General features: G+C 37.3%; 1 protein-coding gene across 3 annotated transcripts in view; it reads left to right on the forward strand.

Annotated features, from left to right (window-relative positions):
• The window catches only part of LOC138715347 (excitatory amino acid transporter-like), a 478,475-nt gene that overhangs the window by 110,675 nt on the left and 342,764 nt on the right, over positions 1-25,036 (forward strand). For 2 of the 3 annotated variants that reach the window (XM_069848168.1, XM_069848166.1), the window contains exon 2: positions 13,605-13,772. In XM_069848168.1, coding sequence (XP_069704269.1) covers positions 13,622-13,772 — 151 coding nt within the window. In that variant the 5' untranslated portion in view covers positions 13,605-13,621. Of the gene's footprint in view, positions 1-13,179; positions 13,773-25,036 lie in introns of those variants that run through there. The other variant, XM_069848165.1, reaches the window with a different exon arrangement.

The following is a 25,036-nucleotide window of genomic DNA, read 5'->3' on the forward strand; positions in this document are numbered from 1 at the left end:
CCCATTTACGTCTCGGCCTTCACAAAGGTCTTTTTTCCTCCGGCTTCCCAACTAACACTCTATATGCATTTATGGATTCGCCCATACATGCCCTGCCCACCTCAAACGTCTGGATTTAATGTTCCTAATTATGTCAGGTGAAGAATACAATGCGTGCAGTTCTGTGTTGTGTAACTTTCTTCATTCTCCTTTCACTTCATCCCTCTTAGCCCCAAATATGTTCCTTAAGCACCTTAACCTATGTTATGTTATGTTATGTTATGTTATGTTATGTTATGTTATGTTATGTTATGTTATGTTATGTTATGTTATGTTATGTTATGTTATGTTATGTTATGTTATGTTATGTTATGTTATGTTATGTTATGTTATGTTATGTTATGTTATGTTATGTTATGTTATGTTATGTTATGTTATGTTATGTTATGTTATGTTATGTTATGTTATGTTATGTTATGTTGATATGTTTATAGAACTGCGCTGTTACATCAAGCCTCGGAATAGCCAAATTTTGACTAAAATCAAATTCTAGTACAAGAGTATCAGTATCTTCATTCGCACAATTCTTCACTTCTTCAAGAAATCCCTGTTTAAGACTGTTGTACTTTTGAACGCTTCTACGACGAATCCCGTAGTCGATTTTCCTTGGATCATTGGGATTCATGTTTAACATGAGTTCAATTTCCCTACAGTAGTCACAAATATCGAATCTTGGTTTTCTGAAATTATAACAGCTGTTTTCTCTGAAGAATTGATGATAAGTTTGATATTTCATTGACAAAGTTTTTCCTTTTTGTTCAAAGTAGTATTGCTGGAAGGACTTAAACAAAGTGACAACATTTAAAGTGGGATAATCAATACCGCCTAGCAGATCTGCGTCTTGCATAATGTGACGTCTTAGAAGAGAATAAACTTCAGTGTACGTTTACCATATCCCATATTTCTTGATCATTCTTCCTTGGTCGATTTATGTGTTTTCCACGATTTTCAGTTGTAGCAACTGCCCCCACTTTCAAAGCTTGCTAACATGTTTTCATACGGGCTTCTGTAATTTGCAACACTTCCAGTAAAAATCCTTTACATACAGTGACATTAGTGCCCTCTAATTTCACGTTGTATATAAATGAATACTCACGATTTCTTCCAGATGTAGGTTTCTTTGTGTTACGGAAAGGTGTTTTTTTTTTCAATGTAACCTAACAACATTGTGTCCTGCAGTTGTTTTTCTCCAATACTCCAAAATCCACTGAAAAGTCTCTGCTGATCAAGATGACTGAATTTACCTGCACAATTCAATGTACAACATGTTTTCACAACAGCAAATCGTTTAGCGGGTATTGTTTTACCGCTCCTTGAAATGTAACTTTTACTGGAATTACGTTTCTTCTTTGCACTTTCCTTTTTCCAACTACTTTTCCTTATTTTTCTTTTCACACCTCTCGTGGATATAGTACTTCCACACGCACAACCACTTTCATTGTCAGAATCAGTCTCCATTTGTGTTCACACTGAACAGACGCAACGCACGTTGCCAGTCGAGCCGCTAGACACCCAGTAAGTACCATCAACCAGCTACAGAATGACGGATCTCTCGCATACTCATACAACGCACGGACTCTGATACAACGCTGCTTCTGCTGCCCTCTAGGAATAAGGTAGAGAAACAGTATTTTGTTCCAATATAAGGTTCGTTCCAACAGCAGTCAGGAACCGTCCGTAACCATCGTGAGCATGCGCAGTACAGAAAAAGCGTTCCAACACAATCCGAACCAGTCCTGAACCGGAAACATGTACTGCAGTCGGGCGTTCCAACAAGCTTTTGACACGGGTTCGGAACGGTCAGAAATAGTCCGTGGATTGAGGCATGTACGGAAGAGTACGTAAGACGCGCATGCGCATAAGCTCACCAACGTCTCCTGAATACTGAAGAAAGACAAGATCGACTGTTCATATCAGTGAGGTTAAAGATGAAAAGTGACAGTACAGGCGAATAATAAAACTAGAGATTTAATTTAAATTTTCGCCAAAAAGAAAGGGAATGGAAACTATGTGGGTATTGAAATAGTTAATTACAATTTCAACATGCAGCTTTGTTTAAGAGTATAATAAATAACGTAAATACATTAATAATAAAAAAGGAATTATTTTTAGATGAGAGTCCCCCAGTACACGACATTGAATTAACGGAATTCTTGCCTTCCATATTTTTTGTCATCTTTTTGTAGAAAATGATCGAAATTCTATTTTCTGCAATTAGAATTAGCTGCAAAACGATAATAATAAGCATCCCGTTCTTAGCAAAGATGATCACAGTTATAGCATCACTGGATTTAGTACATAACGATCCGCGAAAGCGTTCCAACAGCTACCAGTCCAGTTTCAATCCCATAGCAGATGCTCAACTAGCGCATGCGCATAAAATGGTACAGAAACCGTACATGAACTGATCCATGAACCGCTTGTTGGAACGAACCTAATATAAAGCACACAAGAGGGTGTCGGAAAATGTGATCTGTGAAATAACGACTTAAAGTCACTTAGGTTGATAGTCCACATAACCCCTCAATTGGAAAATAGGTTTGCATTTATTCCGATTTCTCGCCTTGTACGTACAGATATATTAAAGTTCTCTTCTTAACTTTAAAACTCTTTTCAACAGGATACCGCACGAAAGCTATCTTACTTCCGTATGATAAAGAATATTTTCACATAACTAATCCATATCTTCACAAATTTTGCTAAACATACGAGTTTGTAACGCTCTTCCTTTGATTAAATTTACCACCTTTTATTGAACTATTACCGCAGCGTCAGGGTAGTAATGGTTTGAAGTACTAGAAATTATGTTTACCTAATATTTCGTGTAATTGTTGCACCGCATATAATTCAATTTGGTCATACTTTGGGTGGTATCCACTGATTTTGAGTAAAATTATCATTATTTTCGATTTTACAAGGATTTATATTTTTCAAATGGAGTTTAGTAACGATACGGTACTGGGAGGAGGGGCAGTCGCAAAAGAAAGTCTCGCCCAAAAGTGGGTCGTGCCTTCAAAAAGTTTGAGAACTGCTGAGTTAGTGAAAATAAATCTTGGCGCGAAATTAAAAAACAAAAACTATGAGTTCTAATTTTCCAAGAAGAACACAAGTGGCAGCCACCGGCGTAACTCAGTCGGCTGAGGTGCTTGACTGTCGATCTGAAGTTGCGCGTGGGTTCACGGTTGGGATTTTTCCCGAGGTTTTCCCCAAACCGTAAGGCGAATGTCAGGTAATCTATGGCAAATCCTCGGCCTCATCTCGCCAACACAAATATCATTGACGCTAAATAGCTTAGTACTTGATACAGCCTCATTAAATAACCAACTAAAAAAAAAAAAAGAAAACAGCATTGGCTATCTTCAGACTAGTAACTGGACATGACTGTTGGCAGCACAGATGTTCAGACGTAACTCAGGCGGTAGCGCGTTTGCTTGCTGATCCAGAATTGCGCTCGGGCGTGGGTTCGATTCCTGGTTGGTTTTTTACGAGGTTTTCCTCAACCGTTAGACCAATGTGAGGTAATCTATGGAGAATCCTCGGTCTCAGCTCGCCAAATGCCATCTCACTACTACCAATTCCATAGACGCTAAATAACCCAGTAGTTGATATAGCGTCGTTAAATAACCAACTAAAAATAATAAAAGTGTCAATAAAATCATAGACGTTTACTGACACAGTAAAAATGTAATGAGGAAAATTCAAAGTTGTGAGCATTTGATTAATTATTTGACATCATTAATGCAGCAAAAACGTTTTAACAATTTGACAAATTATATTACATCTATTGAATATGAAAATCACCTGGAATTAATTAAACAAATTAATTAAACAAAATTCTAAAAGTCCTTGCAGAGTAAAAACAAAAAAGGTAACTTTTCCATATTAAAGGCAGAAATACTAATATATCTTCACTATCTATTCATATTAAGAGATATTTATAATTAATATAAATTATTTCCTAATAATTCTGTTCTTATATTTCGATTAAAAATAAATTTAATATTTTCACACAAGCATTACTGCTTGTTCTTATATTTTGATTAAAAATAAATTTAATATTTTCACACAAGCATTACTGCTTGTTCTTATATTTTGATTAAAAATAAATTTAATATTTTCACACAGTCATAATGCTGTTCTTATATTTTGATTAAAAATAAATTTAATATTTTCACTCAATCATTTCACGTGAATAAAATAGGTTATTTTCAAATCATTTAGACTATCTAAAGATAATCAACATATTATTATGTTTGTTTACTTGTATGCTTACTTTCCATTAAATCACATTCATTTTCTAAATGCATATTGCGATTTATTTTCATTGCATAATAGAGATAAAAGTTCCGCACCTTAGGGTCGTGGTCCAAGGCATTATGCCTAGGACTCAAGTTACGGAATGCACTCTGGTTCGAATTTACTCATGAAATTTGGGCCAGTGATTAATTTTGGGAATTACGAGTAGGGTAAACTAGGGTCTGTTGGACAGTCGGGCATGTTAGACACTCTGTACTTTAACGTGTTACCTCGCCACTTGTGGGCACCACATTCTGCTAGAAGTCAATGACGAAGTAGCCACGAGTGGGGCTACTTCCGTCATTGACTTCTAGCAGAATGTGGTGCCCACAAGTGGCGAGGTAACACGTTGAAGTACAGAGTGTTCAACATGCCCGACTGTCCAACAGACCCTAGTTTACCCTATAATAAGTATAGAAATCCGGTTATGGAAACAAGCTATAGCGATTGGTGGATCATCGTGTCAACCACACGATACTTCCGTACTGGTTGGATGATCGTTCATCTCTGCTGAGGGATGTGGACGTGAGACCAGCAACCGGCTGGTTAGCCTTTGTCCTTCATGGGCTGTCGTGCCAAGGATCTAAAAATTTTGATGAGATAGGCTACAAGTCTATAATAAGTTATATTTACCGATATAAATTCTGGAGAACTTGTCTGTGAAAATGGGACCCCAAATAAGGTTTCCAATCGGGCCCCGCAACTCCTAAGGCCGGCTCTGCCAACGAAACGCTACTTATTGTGGTCCCAAATAAAGTTGCAACTTCTCACATCTCTAGTAAAACACGTGGAATACAAGAGCCAGAGAGTGGCGATGCTACTAAACAGCATTCCCTCTTCCCTCCCACTGATGGCAGACAGCTGAAGGTGGGAAGATAAGCTCGGAAGGAAAGTTGTAATGTTGATGGAAACGTAAGAAGTTTGGGAGAAACTACGTATAGTCCGGGTCAGCTTACTTCATACTTAAGGGTGAAACCTAACCACTTTTCCCCCATTACTACATATGATAGTGGATTGTGGTGATTTTCCAGTTTGCAGATTGAATTTTCCTTTGCCAACTTCGTTTCGAATTTCGATACTGACAAATACTACAAATGGTAGTGATTTTGTAACTGGAATGTTGGCAGCAGAGACAAATATCGATAATATTTGTCGGGACTGAAGTTCCATGAAATTAAAATTGTGCTAGATTTCTGAGCCGTTACTGGAAGCTAGAGAAATTTGAACATACTAATAATTAATTAATATCAGTATTATAATAGTTATTTTATGTGTTACGTTGTGGTTATAATTCAAGACTATAGTCAGGTAAGTTTTCGGAGTTTGTACTAATAATTTCATGTGGTTAAACAAAATATATTTTTAGGTTAGGTCTCGTGAGTCAATTGTTTAGTCAAACCAATGAATTTCATATTGATAGACAAAATACCTGACATGTTGACCCCTTTCTCGTATAGTTTGCCTACGAAAATATGTTACAAATTATTGAATTATTTAGAATAAACTTCCAACATAAAGTACGGTAAGTAAATAAGTCATTTAGTAGATAAGATCGTGTGATATCTGGTAACAGTTGGCAACACTGACAAGACGGCAATATTTGCTGTTTAGGAACTGTTCTTATGTGACCCTCACTATACTACTATCCGATCTATACTACCACAATATGGAAGTAGTTAGCACAAGGGATCCAAAAGTTCGCGGAATTAAACGCTTGCGTTTCAATTCGGATTAACCGAGACATGAAGCTTGATCTCCGGTCTGAAAAAAAATGAAGATATGCTTAAATAATTAGCTACTATGTCATAGTAATTTGCAATCTCATTTACTGACTAATTACCTTTCCGCTAAATTAAATACACAAGCAAGGATTTTTCCAAAGCCCTATAAATACGTACTTCCCGACCAGCCCTCACTATTTTCAAGATTTTAACTATCATTAACAATTAAAAAGAGTAACGCAACTTTTTCTCATATGATCACATAATCGGCACAAACGATCTTGGTAACTCAACTAGCAGAGTAATGGCTTACGATGACTGCCGTGCCGACCCGGACGATGGCGGAGTCATATTTGCGATGGACAAAGCCCAGGCTTCTGAGTGTTTTTCTCAGGATTCTCCCGTTTCCTTCCGCAATTCCACTGTCACTCTACATTTCAATATTCATCATCATCATTATCATCATCATCATCATCATCATTTCAATGAAATCTACCAAAATTGTACAGCTGGATGTAGTATTGTGAATGGGGTGCAATTGACGTCAGTCTGAGGAGGTGTAGTACGATAGACGGGGGTTGAAAGGACACTCTAGCGCAGTGGAAGACAGTTTCAGACGGTGTGACGTTTGTGGAGGAAGAGCACATCCTTCATTTCATGTGACGTCAGGTGAGAGCATCGTAATCCAAAGTTGCCTATATAAACGGCGTTTCTTTGATTTAAGCGAGGAAATAGCATATTATTCATGACTAGTCTAAATCAGCCTGTCCCCGAGTTGCAAGAAAAAACCTGAATTTGTGACTTGGCTTTCCATGCTGATTTAACAGGCCACTTGAACGATATAAATACCTCACATAAGGGCAAGGGTCTCATCATAACAGATATATGACTTACTACAAAATTAAAGCGTTCAAATTTCCATTTGCTTTATGGGTAAATCAACTGCTGGCTGGAAACACAGTGCATTTTTCAAAGTTATCTCAAGTGCGAGATCCGGACATTACTCTCTCTGAAAAATATGTGCAAATTCTACAAGATCTTCTTCGCCAGTTGAGTTGAGGTTTCAAGATGTAGAAACAATTTCTACTAAAGCTTTTTGCAATCCCTTAATCAGTAGATGTCAAGGACAATATAAACACAAGAAGAACTTGGCTGACTTTTACAGAATTTCTCCCAAGCTAGATTCCCGAGATTGTATGCAGTTCCTGCACAGTTATTATGTATGTTTGGTTCGACATATGTATGCGAACAATTCGTTTCTGTTATGAAACTTGCTAAGCCTAAATCAAGAAGTACCTTATCACCTTAGCGTGCAGTCTTAGATTATATAATGACCAGTCAACATGTCCCAGTATTGAGAAATTAGTTAAAGAAAAAAGAAACAGAAAATGTAGGATAATGTCCACGTAATCGTTCTGTGCCTTCTTCAAAATTGCAGTGAAAAGAAAATATAGTTTGTACTTATTTTATCATAAAATACAGCAAAGGTTGAAGTATTTTTAATCTTTTAAACACATGTGATTGCAGTCGTTATAAATAAAGGATATCTTGACGTACAAATGAACGTGCATAATAAAAAATTCTATTATTTTACACTATATTTGTTTCGCCAAATATGATATGAAATACTTCGTAATTATTAGATACAAGAAAGTATCCATCATATGAGACTGACTTTGTTATAGATGTATTTTCGCATAATAGAGCAGAAATTGAATTGTTTATAATCAATTGATGAACTAGTGGACTTACTCGTGTTAAATATGCAATATTCATCCGGCTTATAGCTGTTTCAGTGCATCACGCACCATCATCAGAGCCTACTAGATCGCGGCGTCATCTCGAACTTCTCTGCCTGTTAGGAGGGTGTGTTTTATTGTTTGAATGTGTTGGATTGTAGAGTCGAATAGTGTGTATGTGTACTGAAATTGATCTGTGTGTTGAGGATTTGATCAGGGTGTGTTTTAGTGTCTTTGTATATTTCGTATTGTTCTAGTGTGTTCAGTTTTTGGTTCTTGAGTTGTGTGTGTAGGATTTTCATGTCCGTATTTATGTTATTGTATGTATGGTTGGCATTGGTTATGTGATCGGCGTATGTAGATGTGTTGTGTCCTCTGGTTATAGCTTTAATGTGTTCTTTGTAGCGAGTTTGGAATGATCTGCCTGTCTGTCCTATGTAGAACTTGTCGCAACTATTACATGTGAGTTTGTATACACCTGTTTGGTCGTATTTATTTGTTTGTGTTTTTTGTGTGTTGAGATGTCTTTGTAGTGTGTTTTCTGTTCAGTATGTTATGTTGCATTTCTGTTTTCTGAATGAAGATGCGATCTTATGTGTGTTTTTGTTTTCATATGTTAGTGTGATGTATTTCTTGCGTTCTTGTGTTTGTGTTGTGTTTTGTGTATTTATGTGTTTGTTAAGTTTTTGTTTTGTCTTCCTTATGATGTTGTCTATTATGTTTGGATTGTATCCGTTTCCTTGTGCTATGAATTTGATTGTGTTCACTTCTTCATTGTAGTGTTGTTGGTTCATGGGTATGTTGAGTAATCTGTGTACCATTGTCCTGAATGCAGCATGTTTGTGCTGTATGGGGTGGTTAGATGTGTTGTGTATGTGTGTGGTGGTGGTTGGTTTTCTGTACATTTTGAAGGTGTGTTTGTTGTCGATTTTTGTTATGGTGATGTCTAGGAAATTTATGGAGTTGTTGTTTTCAAGTTCTAGTGTGTATTGAATTTTGGATGTAATTTGTTTATGTATTGGTGTAGTTTGTGTATTTGTCTTTTGTTTCCTTTGTATAATATGAGTATATCGTCTACATATCTGTGCCAGTATATTATGTTGTCTGCATACTTGTTGTGTTCATTGTTGAGTATGTATGTTTGTTCTATGTTGTGTAAAAATATCTCTGCTAGTATGCTGAATATGGGTGATCCCATTGGCAATCCTTCTGTTTGGGTGTAGTATTTGTTGTTGTGTGTGAAATAGTTTTGCTTTGTTATGATGTCTGTGATTTCGATGATTTCTTCGATGTATTCTTGTGGTGTGTTGTTATCTGTGAGCATTTGTTTTAGTATCTGTAATGTGTCCTGTATTGGTATATTAGTGTATAAGTTGGTGATATCGAATACAAAGACATCTCAACACACAAAAAACACAAACAAATAAATACGACCAAACAGGTGTATACAAACTCACATGTAATAGTTGCGACAAGTTCTACATAGGACAGACAGGCAGATCATTCCAAACTCGCTACAAAGAACACATTAAAGCTATAACCTGAGGACACAACACATCTACATACGCCGATCACATAACCAATGCCAACCATACATACAATAACATAAATACGGACATGGAAATCCTACACACACAACCCAAGAACCAAAAACTCAACACACTAGAACAATACGAAATATAACACTAAAACACACCCTGATCAAATCAGCAACACACAGATCAATTTCAGTACACACATACTATTCGACTCTACAATCCAACACATTCCAACAATAAAACACACCCTCCTAACAGGCAGAGAAGTTCGAGATGACGCCGCGATCTAGTAGGCTCTGATGATGGTGCGTGATGCACTGAAACAGCTGTAAGCCGGACGAATATTACATATTTAACACGAGTAAGTCCACTAGTTCATCAATTAATTATATTCAAGTGTTAAAAGTGGTGTACACAAGATTCAAAAATGTTTATAATCATTACACAAGATGTGCAATTCAAACAGTTAACATTACAATTCGAATAGCCAGGCATTAAACTGTGTTATGAACACCAGATCACTTTTATTTATCTCCTACATCACTGCTACCTGCACGCCTAATACCCTCTCCTCCCTCCCAACAAACTGCTGTCCAGATTTCACATCCCTGCAGGGACGTCGACTGCGAGAAGGCAGAGCGGAGTGAGGTGACGTCACAGTGCTCTATCCTGTCCTGGTCTGCTCTAGCGGGACTTTATCGGGTCTTGAGTCTACATGGCTCAATCAGCAGATGTCACTACATAACTGAGTCACGTTATTCACAAGAAAGCAACCATTTTAACTTCAAAAATTCTGAATGAAGAGTGGTAAGGTACAATAACTTTAGGTCTGGGGTGTTAGCCTTTTAGGCCTCTACTCCGTATAAAGGAGAAAGAAAAAGGCGACACAAGGCAAATATGTGACAAGGGATAGGCTACGCAGTTTTAGTCGGTTATTTAAAAACGCTTGATCAATTATACGGTTACTTAAAGATAATAGAGTAAAATTGGTGATGACAACGGAATAAGCTCAAACAAGATTCGAACATATATCCGAATACAAACTTGGAACACGAGACCCACTCTGTACTCTTGGACCACGCTAATGGCTATACATTAGGATGTATCGAAATCGGTAGTTAAAATTTTTTAAAGAAATTAAAGAAAATGGGGGTCTAAAAGTTGTCTTACGGGTTAATTATTGTCTCTACTAAATTTGGTACTCATACGAAGATTTCTAGCCGGGGCGCATTAGCTTTAAAGTTTAGGAATTTTATCTACAGTAAAGCTATATTTAAATAACTTCGCAGATCTTTGTTTACTACAGACTGTAATATGCATTATGTTTCTCATATTTTCTCTTACTTTAAATTTTTTTAATATTACTTAAGTAGCCAGATAGCTGTAAAGAACTTTTAACAATATTTACAGGCTGTAACAACCCAGAACTCACCACGGAGAGGTGACTGCTATCGAGTTCTTTCTTTCTGTCGAAATAAATACCCTGGGGAAATTTTGTTTCTTCTATTTCGTTCTTAAGGACAGCACTACAATTTTTCTTTATCTCTCGTTGAATTTTGCTTTTATCTATTAATTTGCTTTCGTCCTACTTAGATACTAGTTTAAGATCTTCTAACACTACCGAGGCAATTGCGGCTACTTTTCATACAGATACTCCCGTTTTATCGGTAAATTTAGAAACTGCTGGCAGAGGAATTCTCACCAGCGAAATGCATTTTTCGGTTTATAGGTTTTGATGTAGATTTCAGCGGATATTTTCAAGTGAAATCCGTGTTCGAATAATTATTTTCTCCCGATGAGCTGCTCTGTTGTATAGCACACTCTGAAGAAATAGATGGCAGCTCTTCTTTTCGTCTACGTTTCATGGATCTTATTTCCTCTTGTTTTTGCAGTTTTTTTGTTACTATATTGTCCAGACTTCCAATCGTTATTTTTCTACATGTCCGTTAATCGACCAGGAAATTTCTTTTTTTTTTTCTGGTACTTTTCACGACATTTGCAGTTCGCAAAGTAAAGGCATTTGCATGTTGCAATATCAGATAGTCTTAGACTGTTGCGTCTCATACAGTCCAGTTTAGATTAATTAGATTTCCTGTTTTTTTTTTCCTGTTTCTAATAAATTCTTAACTTTATTATGATAATTTAATATCATATCTGTTATTGTTTTCATGGAAAAGAATGACAGGGATCGAAGCGTGTTTCCATGTACTACTTTACTACTTTATCTGCAACTTTTTTCTGCATTACATGCACTGCAGGTTCTTTACTTTCTTAACCTTTTAATTCTATGCGGCTGAAGAGATAATATATCTCATTACAGCTCGATAGAATAGGGAGTGTTTTATCCAATTATTTTGGGGCACCAAAAATACCCCTCCGCCCTGACAAACATCTTCTTTCTTGTTTTTACTGGTGAAGGTTTTATCATTAGAAATAATAGGCAACACTCAAAACGCCCATACAATGCATAATAGGCAACACTCAAAACACACATACAAGGCAATACAAGTAAAGGCTCTGGAAAAACTGACGAACAGAAAACAGGGAAATTGTGACAGAAAGCAGAAGTGTTAACCATCCCTTATCTTCACCCGCTCCCTCCCTTTACGCAGTACGCAACCTGATTTGAAGTATATTGCGTTGTCAGTTTGGAAGTGTCTGTTCAGTCATCTATACAAACATTTATAACAGCTGAACGTTCTTAATATTCAGTATTACAGAATGTAATTTTTTCAAGTTTTTGGTGAGTTCTATAAAACTTGGAGGGCTTTGCGCCACGGTGAAAATTTAATCTAGAGCTCTAATTTTTTTGTGCATAATTGTTACATATAATGACAACTTTTCAGCACTACTTGTTTTTTAATTTCGTAATTTAATTTTTTCGATACACCCTACTATACATCCAGTTCCTATGAGAGACGAATAAATCTCAATCGAGCTCGATTTGGTTGAATTTGTAGCTGACACGCTACCACTTGAGCCACAGAGGAAGGCCATTTTTTTTGTTCATTTATCGATAGCAAATCGTAATTTTCCACTGTGGTAGAATGTTTAGTTACAAATCAAAAGAACTCGGATTCGATTTGTAGTAGCTCAGATCACATATAGATTACACATTCCTATGTTAAAATCGGTTGCACTTTGAAGAGAACAACCGCCAGGATCGCCACCCGTCCGTGGTAAACGAACACGAGATGACAGTACAGTCGCTAATGCAATTCAAATGGGAGTTATGACGTGACTGCTTATGTAACAACTATATGACAGTATAGTAAACCTGACAAAAGTTTTACCGTCAAGGCCTATAACGCCGAGCAATCTGGGTGTATATGATCTAGGGTAGTAGTGAAATATAAATATACAGTAGTTTCCTCCATTTTTAATGGACTTGACCTTACATTTCTCCTACTTTACTTAACTTAAGAGACAGTCTTGTGCCATGTTGACTATATAATCTGGCCTTAGACGATAATTTTCACAAGAGAGAGAACTCGAAACTCGCTTCATCATTGCATCTTTAATACTCCTAATCCTACATTTAAATACACAAAGAGGGTGTATAATTCAAATCCCTATAAATAATTTACAAACATATTAATCAAGTTTTTTTGTGCTGATGCCGTCGTTGCGAAAGAATAAAGGGGCTCATAATTTAGGAGATTATCTTAAACGTCACTAAGTACTAGTTCAATATTTACATCACGGGGAAGATACCTTTGCCGTGGTGTCCAACCAATGTGCAGAAAGGGGCCCGGCTAGCCGGCCGGCCGACAATCAATATCTCAGCTGCACTCTGGCTGGTACATATATTGGCGAATAGAAAGCGGCTCGTCAGTCTGACTGCAAACCCAACACGTGCGACACCGCTTACCTTGTTTTAAATAATCTCGACCCACACCGGCGTAACTGTTCTTCTTCACTGCCTGATAAAGCCACTTAAAATAGCCTAATTTTGACATACAATTTTACTTCTTAGCATATACTGAAGGCTGTTTCGTTAACTAAGTATATTAACATTCTTCTCTTAAAAAAAATTGTACTACTTCGTATCATATTATAGCTAAATATTAAAACATCTCTAGCTTCCTTCGAAAGTTCAAAACAGGGACACTTGATAGATTATTCCCGCCTTAAGATCTCTCTCACCTGTTGGATATACTCTCTAAAACAACACGACGGCATCCAAACGAGATCCATACTCCAATATAGTAGAAATATACGCATCGCCATGGAAGAAAATTCAAGCAATAGGACTAATATTCGTTTTCCAGAATATATATTCACCAAGATGGCGCCTGAAGAGGGAGACGCCTCTGTCAAGAATTGTAATGGAACAAACGTCTTCACCGTCAGGAAATTTGAGCACATCAGGAGGTGGATGATCACAAATCTTCTTCTCATTGTTACAATCTCTGGAGTTCTCTTCGGACTCGCTCTAGGTAAGTTTCTGTTCAGCTGTTTTATCCTGCACGTGGTTTTCATTTGATACATTCACACAACATCTGAGATGTGCGTAAAATCAATAACTGTGACAGATGTTTGCTATGACAACTAGATTAAAGGATTCGTAATGCATGGATGTACCTTTAACCTTTAAGGCTAAGGAGATTCCCAAATAGTCTTAAAAATCAAAAGAAAAATGTGCAAGGTACTCTTCCTGGTTTCGTATTCGAACAGCTATTTGTAGTAGGATTATTCAGCTTCCATAAACAAGTTTTAGAAAAAATGCCTTAAAATGGACTACGTAAGAACGATTCTTGCTGACGCCTTTCCAAATGAAAGAAATTTAATCGATCTTACATATTCCTGGCACTGCATGTCTGTACAGCCGAAAGTGTTGTTGAGATTGATACAAAAGATATTTTGGTAAATCTTAAACAAATGTCGTTTTTGTTGGTCCAGTGATTGTACATCAGAAATTTAAACGTTGAAACTAGGTTGAGAGTGAGGGGTTTGAAAGGGTCATAAAATTCTTAACATTGTTTCCTTCCGAAAGAAATTAAAGCTGTGAATCCCATGTCCAAATTTTATTATTATTATTATTATTATTATTATTATTATTGTTATTATTATTATTATTATTATTATTATTATTATGAAAATTACAAGTTATGCAAGCTTCTTGCTGTTGTCTTCATAATGTTACATCAGTTTTGTCTATTTTAATAATACATCTTCCATTTGTCCACTTTCAAAATTTTGAAATCAGTCTCAAAATTGTCACAGATTCGTAGTTTTTGACGTCTAAATGGTCTTCTTCCTGCTGGAGTTTCTTTGGCCCACTGTTTTAATCCATCTGTCCGGCGTGGATCTCATGACATGTCAATTTAATGTGTCTGGCTTTAATTTTTGTCGCTAATCTGGTTCTATAAATAAATGATAGCTTTCTCGATATTTTACAATGTCAGTCGCAAATTTACGGTGTGTTAAAAAAATCTGACCCTGAAAGAGGGCTTCAGGCAAAATTTTTCGATTATTTCTCGCCTATGTTGAAATTTTACACTGAATATTCTCTAGATTTGAAAGTGCCGTTAAATAAAATTTACACTATTGTGATTAGTAGACGGCGGGCTTGGGATACCTTTACGACGGCAATAGGTTGATGCAAAACGGAGCTTAGATATGTGACGTTACTCTCGTAGGAACATTTTGTTAAGAACGCAAAATTACCTATCAGCCATGCCGTTGCGCGCTGTAAGAACGGAACCTAAGCCAGCAGACTACTGTGAGCAGTCATAGTGAACAGTTGTCTGACGTTAGCGTCGAGGTTGTTTGTCACAGTCTTTACGTGTACAGTAGAGCGTCTCGTTTAGGCACAGTGAAAACAAAGTGCAGGTAACGTGTGGGGGGAACGAGCCGTACGATAAACACGAGGGATGTACAAGGTTTTAGTTACAATTAATTATATTAATTAACATTAATTGACAAATTTTCCAAAAACACACAAAATAAAAGAACACAAATTGCATAACATTATCATATACACATTTTAACAAACAAGGAATTGTAATGTTGAAATAATTCAATATAAAAAATCAAATTTTGCTACTTAGTTTATATGATGTTTTTTTCAAGCAGCAATTTTACGGGCATAAATTTCATTCTCTGTATGACTAACATAATATCACCGTATTCTGTACTGTACCTGAATAAATTGAACTTTGAGAAGGGATAATTACTATGTTTAGGAAATAGTGTTGTCACTTCAGACCAATATACTGTAGTTTTGTTAATTCGGCCACAGAAGACAGTGATATTATGTTAGTCATACAGAGAATGAAATTTATGATCGTAAAAAATGCTGCTTGAAAGCAACATCATATAAATAGCAAAATTTTATTTGTTACATTGAATTATTTCAACATTACAATTGCTTGTTTGTTAAAATGTGTGTATGATAAAGTTATGCAAAATGTGTTCTTTTGTTTTGTGTGTTTTTGGAAAATATAATTTCAATTAATGCTCCGCCATAAATGTTGTAACTAAAAGCTTGTGCATCCCTCGTGTTTATCGTACTGCTCGTCCTCTCCCACATGTTACCTGCACTTTCTTTATGTTTTCAGTGTGCCTAAACGAGACGCTCTACTGTATTTGGTAACGTGTACAAGTGCAATGTCGAAACACCAGTCGTATTATTTGCATTCACCATTGACATCCTGTGATGTTGAACGGTCGTTCTCAAAATATAAAACTGTTTGAGTGATCGCCGCAGGACGTTTCAGTTCAAAAATCTTCGGATGTATTTTGTTGTTCATTCTAATGCTGGCAACGAAACCGAAGAAGACGGAACCTTGCATGTATAAGGTATGTATTCATGTACTTTATGTTCAATCATAACCAGACTGTACTACCTTTATTTATGTCCGCAGTGTATGCCCAGTACCGAGTATGTAAAAGCTATAGTCAATGCTTGCGTACATTGATTACTAAAGTATCCGGGTTCCACTCCCTAGTGATTAGTGTTTCTATTCAAACAGAATAGCAATAGATAAAGTGTTGGCTTTTCACTCTGGAGGCTTTAAGTTCAAATTGGAGTATAAGCGAATCAATTGAATAATATGTTGTACTGTCTTATATTATTATTATTATTATTATTATTATTATTATTATTATTATTATTATTATTGTTGTTGTTATTTAAAACGTGTGTTGATAACGGATGTACTACTGTAAGTACGTTAATAGGCCTAATAACTATTGCGCAAAATATTTTTATGCTGTTTCTAAAGGTATATTACACATACTAAAGATAAATCCAATCTGTGCAGTATCTAAAAAGATTGCAAAAGATACCGAACATGTTCAGAACAAAATTTTCTTTTTGAGTATCTCTTAAACAAGTAAAGTTTCTCAAACGATTGATCCAACGGACAAAGACAGCGCAGAGTCAGGAAAATTACCTTCCATCATTCCAACACTTACACACAATTTAAAATCGCCCTGTCTGTCTTAGGTGAAAGAGCAAAGTATGCAACTGCAGTGTCATTCTCTCTGGAGACCAATTCCGTACGATCTCTATATAAAAGGAGTATACAGAGTGTTAAAAAAAAAGCATCAAATATTTTAGGAGGTAACAGTATGCATCAAAACAATAAAATAATGTCTAATAAGCATGGGTCCTACAACACATACTTTCTGAGATCTGAACACTTGTTCATAGGAGGTGCTCAATCTGACGTCCATTCATGGCAATGCATTCTTCTGCCCTTTGGCGTAAGGAATCACGCACTCTTTGAAACTGACCTAATTGCTTCATGTGTCCCCATAACCAAAAGTCTAGGGGATTTAGGTTTGGGGAACGAGTAGGCCAAAGTGTGGGGCTTCCCCGACCAAAGCAGTGGTCCTGAAATGTCAACGTCAGGTGTTCATGCACATTGCGGAGAAAATGTGCTGGTGCGCCATCGTGCATGAACCACATCTGTAGTCCTGCTGACATGGCACATTCTCCAGCAAGGCAGGCAATACGTTAAGAAGAAAGTCCTAAAAATCTCTGTGGTAGCACATATGGCCCTAATAATCTATTACCAAGAACGTCTGCCGTACGTTGATTGAGAATCGATGCTGATGCTTTATTTCTTCAACTGCATGGGAATTTTCTTCAGCCCACACATGCTGATTACGAAAATTCACAACACAATCTCTGCTGAACCCCACTCATAACCTGACTTTTGTTTTCAGTATTCCTTGCGATGTATCATTATTCTATGCCAAGGGTTTCAACTATGGTATGATTTTCTGGTAGTCTGCTGTATTGTAGGGCAGAGAAATGCATTGCCATGAATGGACGTCACATTGAGCACTCCCTAAGAACAAGTGTTCAGATCTCAGAAAGTATGTGTTGTAGGACCCATGTTTATTAGACATTATTTTCTTATTTTGATGCATACTATCACTTACTAAAATATTGGATACTTTTTTCAACACCCTATATAATTATAGATACACGAATTTATTCTGATATAAAATATATCAGTATAAATATCAGCTATGAGAAACACCATAAAAAGAAAATAATGTGAGTCTTTGAAAAAAAAAAAAGAAAAGAAAAAAGAAAAGAAAAAAGAAAAAGATTTTGGGATTTTCAAGAAAATACACTTTTCCAGCATCCGAGGAGAAAACCGTCTCGATATGCTGTCTGTCGGTGTATAGACATTTCTCCTAACATTTATGTTATATTATTGACTAAGACCACACCGTACACAAGCCTGGCTCTTACGGTAGTGGCTAGAAACATTTTTGTTTTATAAATGTAATTTGTATTCACTAGCTAGCTAGTTAACTAAATAAATCAATAGATAGATGGATGGATGGATGGATGGATGGATGGATGGATAGGCAGATAAATAGTTAATTAATCTAGTTAATACAGGCTCTGGTGGAAGGGGAATTTCTGGTAGTTCTTCTCTGAATAGTGCAATCCTTGCCGGAGCCTTTACAAACACCTTTTTTTTTTACCGAAGAAACCAAATCGTTAGCCTTAGGATGCTGTGAACGAATCTCTTCAGCAGCACGATGTAGGCCGTGGACAATGCAAGTAATGTGGATCATGTTGGGGTAGAAAACTTGAAGTGCTATCTTTCTCATATTTCGCCAAGTTTTTCCTCAGTAAGTACACAACGTGGTCATTTGCTGCTTTTATTCAATACTGATCCAGTTTCTGTAAATATTTAACGAAAATTATGTTGACATGTGGAACAGTAACATTAGAAAATCTTCTTGCAAATCATGTTTTTTTTCTTTCCGCAATCACTCTTTTCCGATAAGTCTCTACCATGAAAACCCTTTGCTCTAATGTAAATTTTAAATTTCTGTGGTGCTCTGTGAACAAGCTAATCTAAACACTTCACTAACACAATCAGAAGAATAACACGCTATCTAATATCAACACAGCAGCCACTCTAACAGAGTTACTTAAGCTGCTACACACGACCCAATCTGCAGGGTCCGATTTGCAGGGACGCTGCCGATCGGGTGGTGTGTAGGCTTGCTGGGACAACAAACCTCGTGTCGAGTGGTTGGTTCGGGCAGCCACCCAATCTTCCGACTCCCCCACTCCAACACCCTGCAAGCAGGGTCGTGTGTAGCACGATCGGACTGATTTCTTGTCAGTTGGAACTTGCAGAAGTGGTGTTTATGAAGAATTGAGTGCAGTGACAGTGAGTGCGGCGTGGAAAATGACGGAAAAGGAGAAAGAAGTCTGGAGGGATATTTTTGAACTGTATAAAGATATGCCTTGTTTATGGGACATTTCAAACGTGAATTATCTCAACAGAAATATGCGTAATCTGGCTTTAGAAATTCTTCTCGAAAAATACAAAGAGGTCGATGAGGATGCGAACATGTCTAGTTTAAAGAAGAAAATTGAGAACATGCATACATCATACAGAAGGGAGCTAAAGAAGATAAGTTATTAAGAACTAATGTTAGAACTATTTTAATTGAAGTAGGTGCATACATGTATGTCAAAAATTCTAGTACAGAACTTAGACTATTCACTATTATGAAATAAGATTACTGTTCATTTCATTAATGAAATTAGTTACACAAAGTATGTGTGTTAGGCCTATAAATAGATGTACACACATATACATATACGAGCATATACTATATTCGTATTGTTTACAATAAAATTTCAGGTCAAAGCTTCAGTGCGGACAGGTTCCCGTACTGAAGATATTTACACACCTACACTCTGGTATTTTGAATTATTGCATTTTCTCGACGAGAAAAACGAACAGAACCGTAGAGGAGTCGATACTTTGGTTAGCTCTGACGAGGAGTAACAATAAAAATTAATGAAGCGTCAACATTACATTACTGTCCTACCACTGGTATCATATTCTCCTGGAAAGAAACACTTCCTTGTTCATTGAAATAATTAGTCGAAATATTCGTACATTATTTCCTTCTTCATTTCGTTGCCTTAGACTCAATTGTTGAAGCGGTGTTAAACCATCTATTTGACGCCAGTCACCGTGCCGAAAAGTTAAGTTATTAATGTCTTCACTATCGACACAATTACCTGTTATGTATGCAGACGATTTTTTCCTTAACAAATTATGTAGTGCACTGCACAGCATGCCAACACAATAAGATCAACGTTATCAATATGCACACCTATACTTTTTCGAAAAACTCGAAACCTTGCTGATAATATGCCAAAAGAATTTTCAACGACTCTTCTTGCATGTGATAGTCTGTAGTTAAATATTCTTTTTTCGTGCGATATGTTTTTAAATGGATATGGTTTCATAACATGCTTATTGATTGCAAATGCACTGTCTCCTAAAAAAACATATGGCACAAATGTGTTCGTACCTGGTAACACGCATGATTGTGGCACGTTCAGATCTTCTGTCATTAATTTTTTATAAAATTTTGTACTTTGTAAAATAGTACCATCTGACACACTTCAATTTGTACCAGCATGAACGTACATGAATTCATAGTTAGCATTTACGATTGCAAATAAGACAATACTGAAAAAAAAAATGTTTGTAATTATAGTATGATGAACCGATACCGGGTGGTTTTTGTACTGCTACGTGCTTTCCATCCATTGCTCCAATGCAATTACTGAAGTTCAATTTCTCTTCAAAATTCTTTGCTGTTGCTTCCCATTCAGCTTCATTTGCAGGCATCTGAAACATGCAATCTTAATATATAAAATTGAATGTGTGTGTATGTATGTATGTATGTATGTATGTATGTATGTATATATGTATGTATGTATGTATGTATGTATGTATGTATGTATGTATGTATGTATGTATGTATGTATGTATGTATTTATGTATGTATTTTTTTAAATTTAGTACACATAATCGGCATGCTCCGTTACTCGTGGGTAACACTACATGCCTATCTAAACATTTAACTAACAATCATTATTAAATACTTAGTCTAGCCTAACATGTCCTTTCGTTATCTATATATGATTCAGTTTCTCAAAGTCTATTGAATTTATGAAACTGTTTCTATAGTTCTTTATTAATCTATTTTTCGAAACTGGCCAGTTTTCCCGTTTTAGAACACTATTCACTAGTTTCTCTCTTTCACTCGGTATCTCTTGGCATTCGTAGAGGATGTGGTCCACAGTCTGGTTCCCTCCGTTGCAGGGGCACATTGGAGAATCTACTATCTTGAAGCGGTGGAGATATGATCTTGTTTTGCCGTGTCCTGTGACTATTGCAGTGAAGTTTGGTGTGGGCCTGATGTTTGTTTTTAACCTGTCATTGATGATTGGGAAGAACTGCTTGGTTTATGCTCCTTTTGTTGTCTGGTTGCAGTTGCCACTTTTCTGTGCTCTCTACTTTTATGCGATGTATTATTTCCTTTCTCGGTATCTTCGTGTATATAATTTGTAGATTGTCTTGTTTAGCTGCCTCCTTATCTAGTTCGTCTGCCAGTTCATATCCGTAGATCCCTCTGTGAGCCTTCACCCATTTTATGTGAATCGTCCATCTATCGTCTTCAAGCTGTTTGTATTTTTGTTTAATGTCGTCTATTATTACATTTCGGTTCTGGTTGTTTTTTAAGAGGTATATGGTTATTTGGCTCTCAGTGTATACTACTGCTATTCTTTCAGTGATTCTATTTTCTGGATTTTCCTGGAGTGTGTGAACGATTGCAATATGGCTATTTGTTCGGCTTGGTTATTTGAACATTCGTTGTGCAGTTTGAACTTCAGTTTGTGAAGTACATTTCCATTTTGAAAGACGACCGTAGCAGCACCGACTTTTCCATCAATCTTGCTTCCATCCGTATATATTTCTATCGGGTAATCTTTATTTTCTTCCGCCTCTTTAATGATTACTCTTTCCGCTGGGTGAGTCCGTTCTCCAGTTCTGGGGCGGTCTCAATTTGTAAAAGTGTTTACTCTCGTTATGCATTGCCTTGTAGATTTCCATTCTCTCCTGTATTATTATATCTATTGGTGTGAGTTCGGCTACTACACATGAAGCTTCATAAGAAATAGTTCTGTAGGCTTTGGAAATCTTGATGTTCATGATTCTGTACTCTTTTGTATTTAGCAATATTTGTGTTTCCAGATACCATCTTGCCACACTGGAGCTCCATACAGTAGCATTGGGAGTATAGGCCCATTTATAGATTGTTTTAAGGGCTTGATGACATAGTCCCCAGTTAAGTTTTGCAGATTTTGCGAGTACATTGATTAGTGTAATGCATCTGTCACTGACATATTGGATGTGTTTATTGAAGAGTAATTTACTGTCAAATATTTCCTGAACTTGTTCTAGTGTTTTGTTGTTTAAGTAAATACTAACAGGGCTATTTTGTTCTCTAATCTTCCTAGTTACTAGCAAAACTTTTGACTTGACTTCATTGAATTGTATTTTATTTTGTTCCGACCAGTCACGTCTGTATTAGCATACATTTCAGCTTCTTCCACATTGTCGCCTGTGGTTAGGACTATCAAGTCATCCGCAAAAGCTATGACGTGGCTGTGGTTCGTATACTCTAAACTTAGTAAGGAGTTGTATAATGTATTCCATAGTCCTGGCCCGCAGCAGAATCCCTGAGGGCAGCCCTTGGTTACTTGTTTTTCTGCTTTGCTGTGGTTCATGGACAGTAGCTTGTAACGAGACTATACAAATTCCTTGGGCACTGCAGTGTTTTTAGGTTGTGGAGTATCCCCGGCCACCATGCAGCATCGAAAGCTCCCTTTACATCTAGACTCGTTATAATGATGGTCTTCTTTTGATTTAGATTTTTCTGTATGAAGTTCTTAACGGCCATAGCAGCGTCTACAGTATTCTTCTGCGGAATGAATCCATACTGGTTTGAGTTTAATATGTTATTTGAGTACATGTGGTGATTTATTCTGTCTATCATCAGTTTTTCTAAAATTTATCCTTCAACGTTGAGAAGTCTTATAGGTCTGAACTTCGTGGCTTCTTGACTCACTTCTTTTCCCGACTTTACTACTGGAATTATTACAGATCTTTTCCAGAGGTTTCGGAAATGTCCTTGTTTCAAGTATAAGTTGTACATTGCAGTTAATGTTTTAGGGATCTTCGTGAAGGCTCTCAATATGATGTCGCTAGTAATGCCATCTTCCCCCGGTGCTTTTGCAGGATTAAATTTCTGTATAACTATTATTATTTCTTCTTGTGTAAATTCTTTGTCGTCCGGTGTTTGTAACTGACTATTTCCTTTTAATCTGCTGGTGCTGTTCATTGTCGCTCTCCTTGTCGTCTTCAGATGTGAAATAATTAAGCATGTGTGTGATTGTTTCTTCTATATATTTGGTGTAAGTCCCGTCTGATTTTTTAAGCGTTGTTAAGCTGGTTTGGTTCCTTAATCTTCCATTCGCCAATTTGTAAGCCGCATTCCATGGGTTTGGCCATTCCGGAAGAGTGCAATACTTTTTCCACGAACTGAATTTTTCATGTTGGAGCTGTGCTTTATACTGTCGTTTACCCTCTGTGTATGCAATTCTTCTCTCTTGCCTGAGTTGCGTGTTGTTGGTAGTCCTCTGATATCTCCTCCTTAGTGCGTTGACTTTCTTCCTTAATATTGTTAGCTGGTCAGTCCACCATGGCACTGTTTTGCCTTTCCTTGAAGATTTCTTCTCCGACGATAAGTAGAATGCTTTATTGCATGCCGACTCTATGCACGAATGAATGAGTTTAGTTTCCTCTTCGGGGCTGGGTGAGGAGTATGTATATATGTATGTATGTATGTATGTATGTATGTATGTATGTATGTATGTATGTATGTATGTATGTATGTATGTATGTATGTATGTATGTATGTATGTATGTATGTATGTATGTCTTCAGGGCTGGGTGAGGAATATGTATGTATGTATGAGGCGCATCCAGAAAGTAAGTTTCCCGATTTTTTCCCCTTGAAAGTAAACGTAATTAGCCGTGTCAATTGCGCATGCGTAACAGATCTATGACGTATCAATCATATGCCAGCCGGACAGGTTCCGCCTGGTGCCAGTATCGTGGCAGCAGTGGTCCGAAATGAAAGCTCTTATTCCTTCTCCCGCCGCCTGCGAGGTTCGTTCGGTGATAAAGTTCTTTAATGCACAAAGCATTGCGCCAATTGAAATTCATCGGCAGCTCTGTCAGATCTATGGGCCGAACATCATGAGTAAGCAGATGGTGCGTCGCTGGTGTAGGCAGTTTTCCGAAGGTCATCAAAGTGTCCATGATGAAGAGCGCAGTGTGCGACCGTACCTCATCAATGATGATCGTGTTGAGCTGGTGCGGCAGTGCATCATGGAGAACCGTGAGCTGAGCAGCTATTTTTCGCAGATATCGCGATCCTTGTTGCATGAGATTGTCACTAAGCACCTGCTGTTCGAAAAAGTGTGTGCCAGGTGGATGCCGAAAAACCTGACACCCGAACACAAAATGCAACGTTTAGGAGCAGCACTGACATTTCTACAACGGTATCACGATGACGGCGACGAGTTCCTCGACAGGATCGTCATGGGCGATGAGACTTGGATTTCGCACTTCACCCCGGAAACCAAGCAGCAGTCAATGCTTTGGTGGCATAGTGGATCTCAGGTCAGGACGAAATTCAAACAGACGCTGTCGGTACAGAAAGTGATGTGCACGGTGTTCTGGGACAGGAAGGGCATTCTGCTCATTGACTTCCTTCCAAGAGGTGAAACAGTGAACTCTGACCGTTACTGTGAAACACTGTGAACATTGCGACGTGCCATTCAAAAGAAGAGGCGTGGAATGCTTACTGCAGGTGTTGTGCTCCTCCATGACAATGCTCGTCCACATACGACTCGGCGCACAGCAGCTGTTTTGACGGAATTTGGCTGGGAGTTGTTTGATCATACATCCTACAGTCCTGATCTTGCTCCCAGCGATTTTCACGTTTTCTTGCACCTCAAGAAATTCCTGTCGTCGGGTGAGCGTTTTGGCAACGACGAAGAGCTGAAGACGTCTGTCACACGCTGGTTCCATTCACAGGCGGCAGAGTTCTACGACAGAAGGATACAAAAGTTGATCCCACGATACAAGTGTCTCAATTCTGATGGTGGCTATGTTGAAAAATAGCTGAAACATTGCTGTACCTGTTGCCAATAAATGTTTTCCTGAAAGTGTGTGTTCTTTTTTTTTTAAATAGGGAAACTTACTTTCTGGATGCGCCTCGTATGTATGTATGTATGTATGTATGTATTTTTAAATATAATTACAGCATGCCCCAT

The sequence above is a fragment of the Periplaneta americana genome, chromosome 15 (assembly GCF_040183065.1).
Source record: "Periplaneta americana isolate PAMFEO1 chromosome 15, P.americana_PAMFEO1_priV1, whole genome shotgun sequence".
In the NCBI taxonomy this organism is placed as follows: Eukaryota; Metazoa; Arthropoda; class Insecta; order Blattodea; family Blattidae; genus Periplaneta; species Periplaneta americana.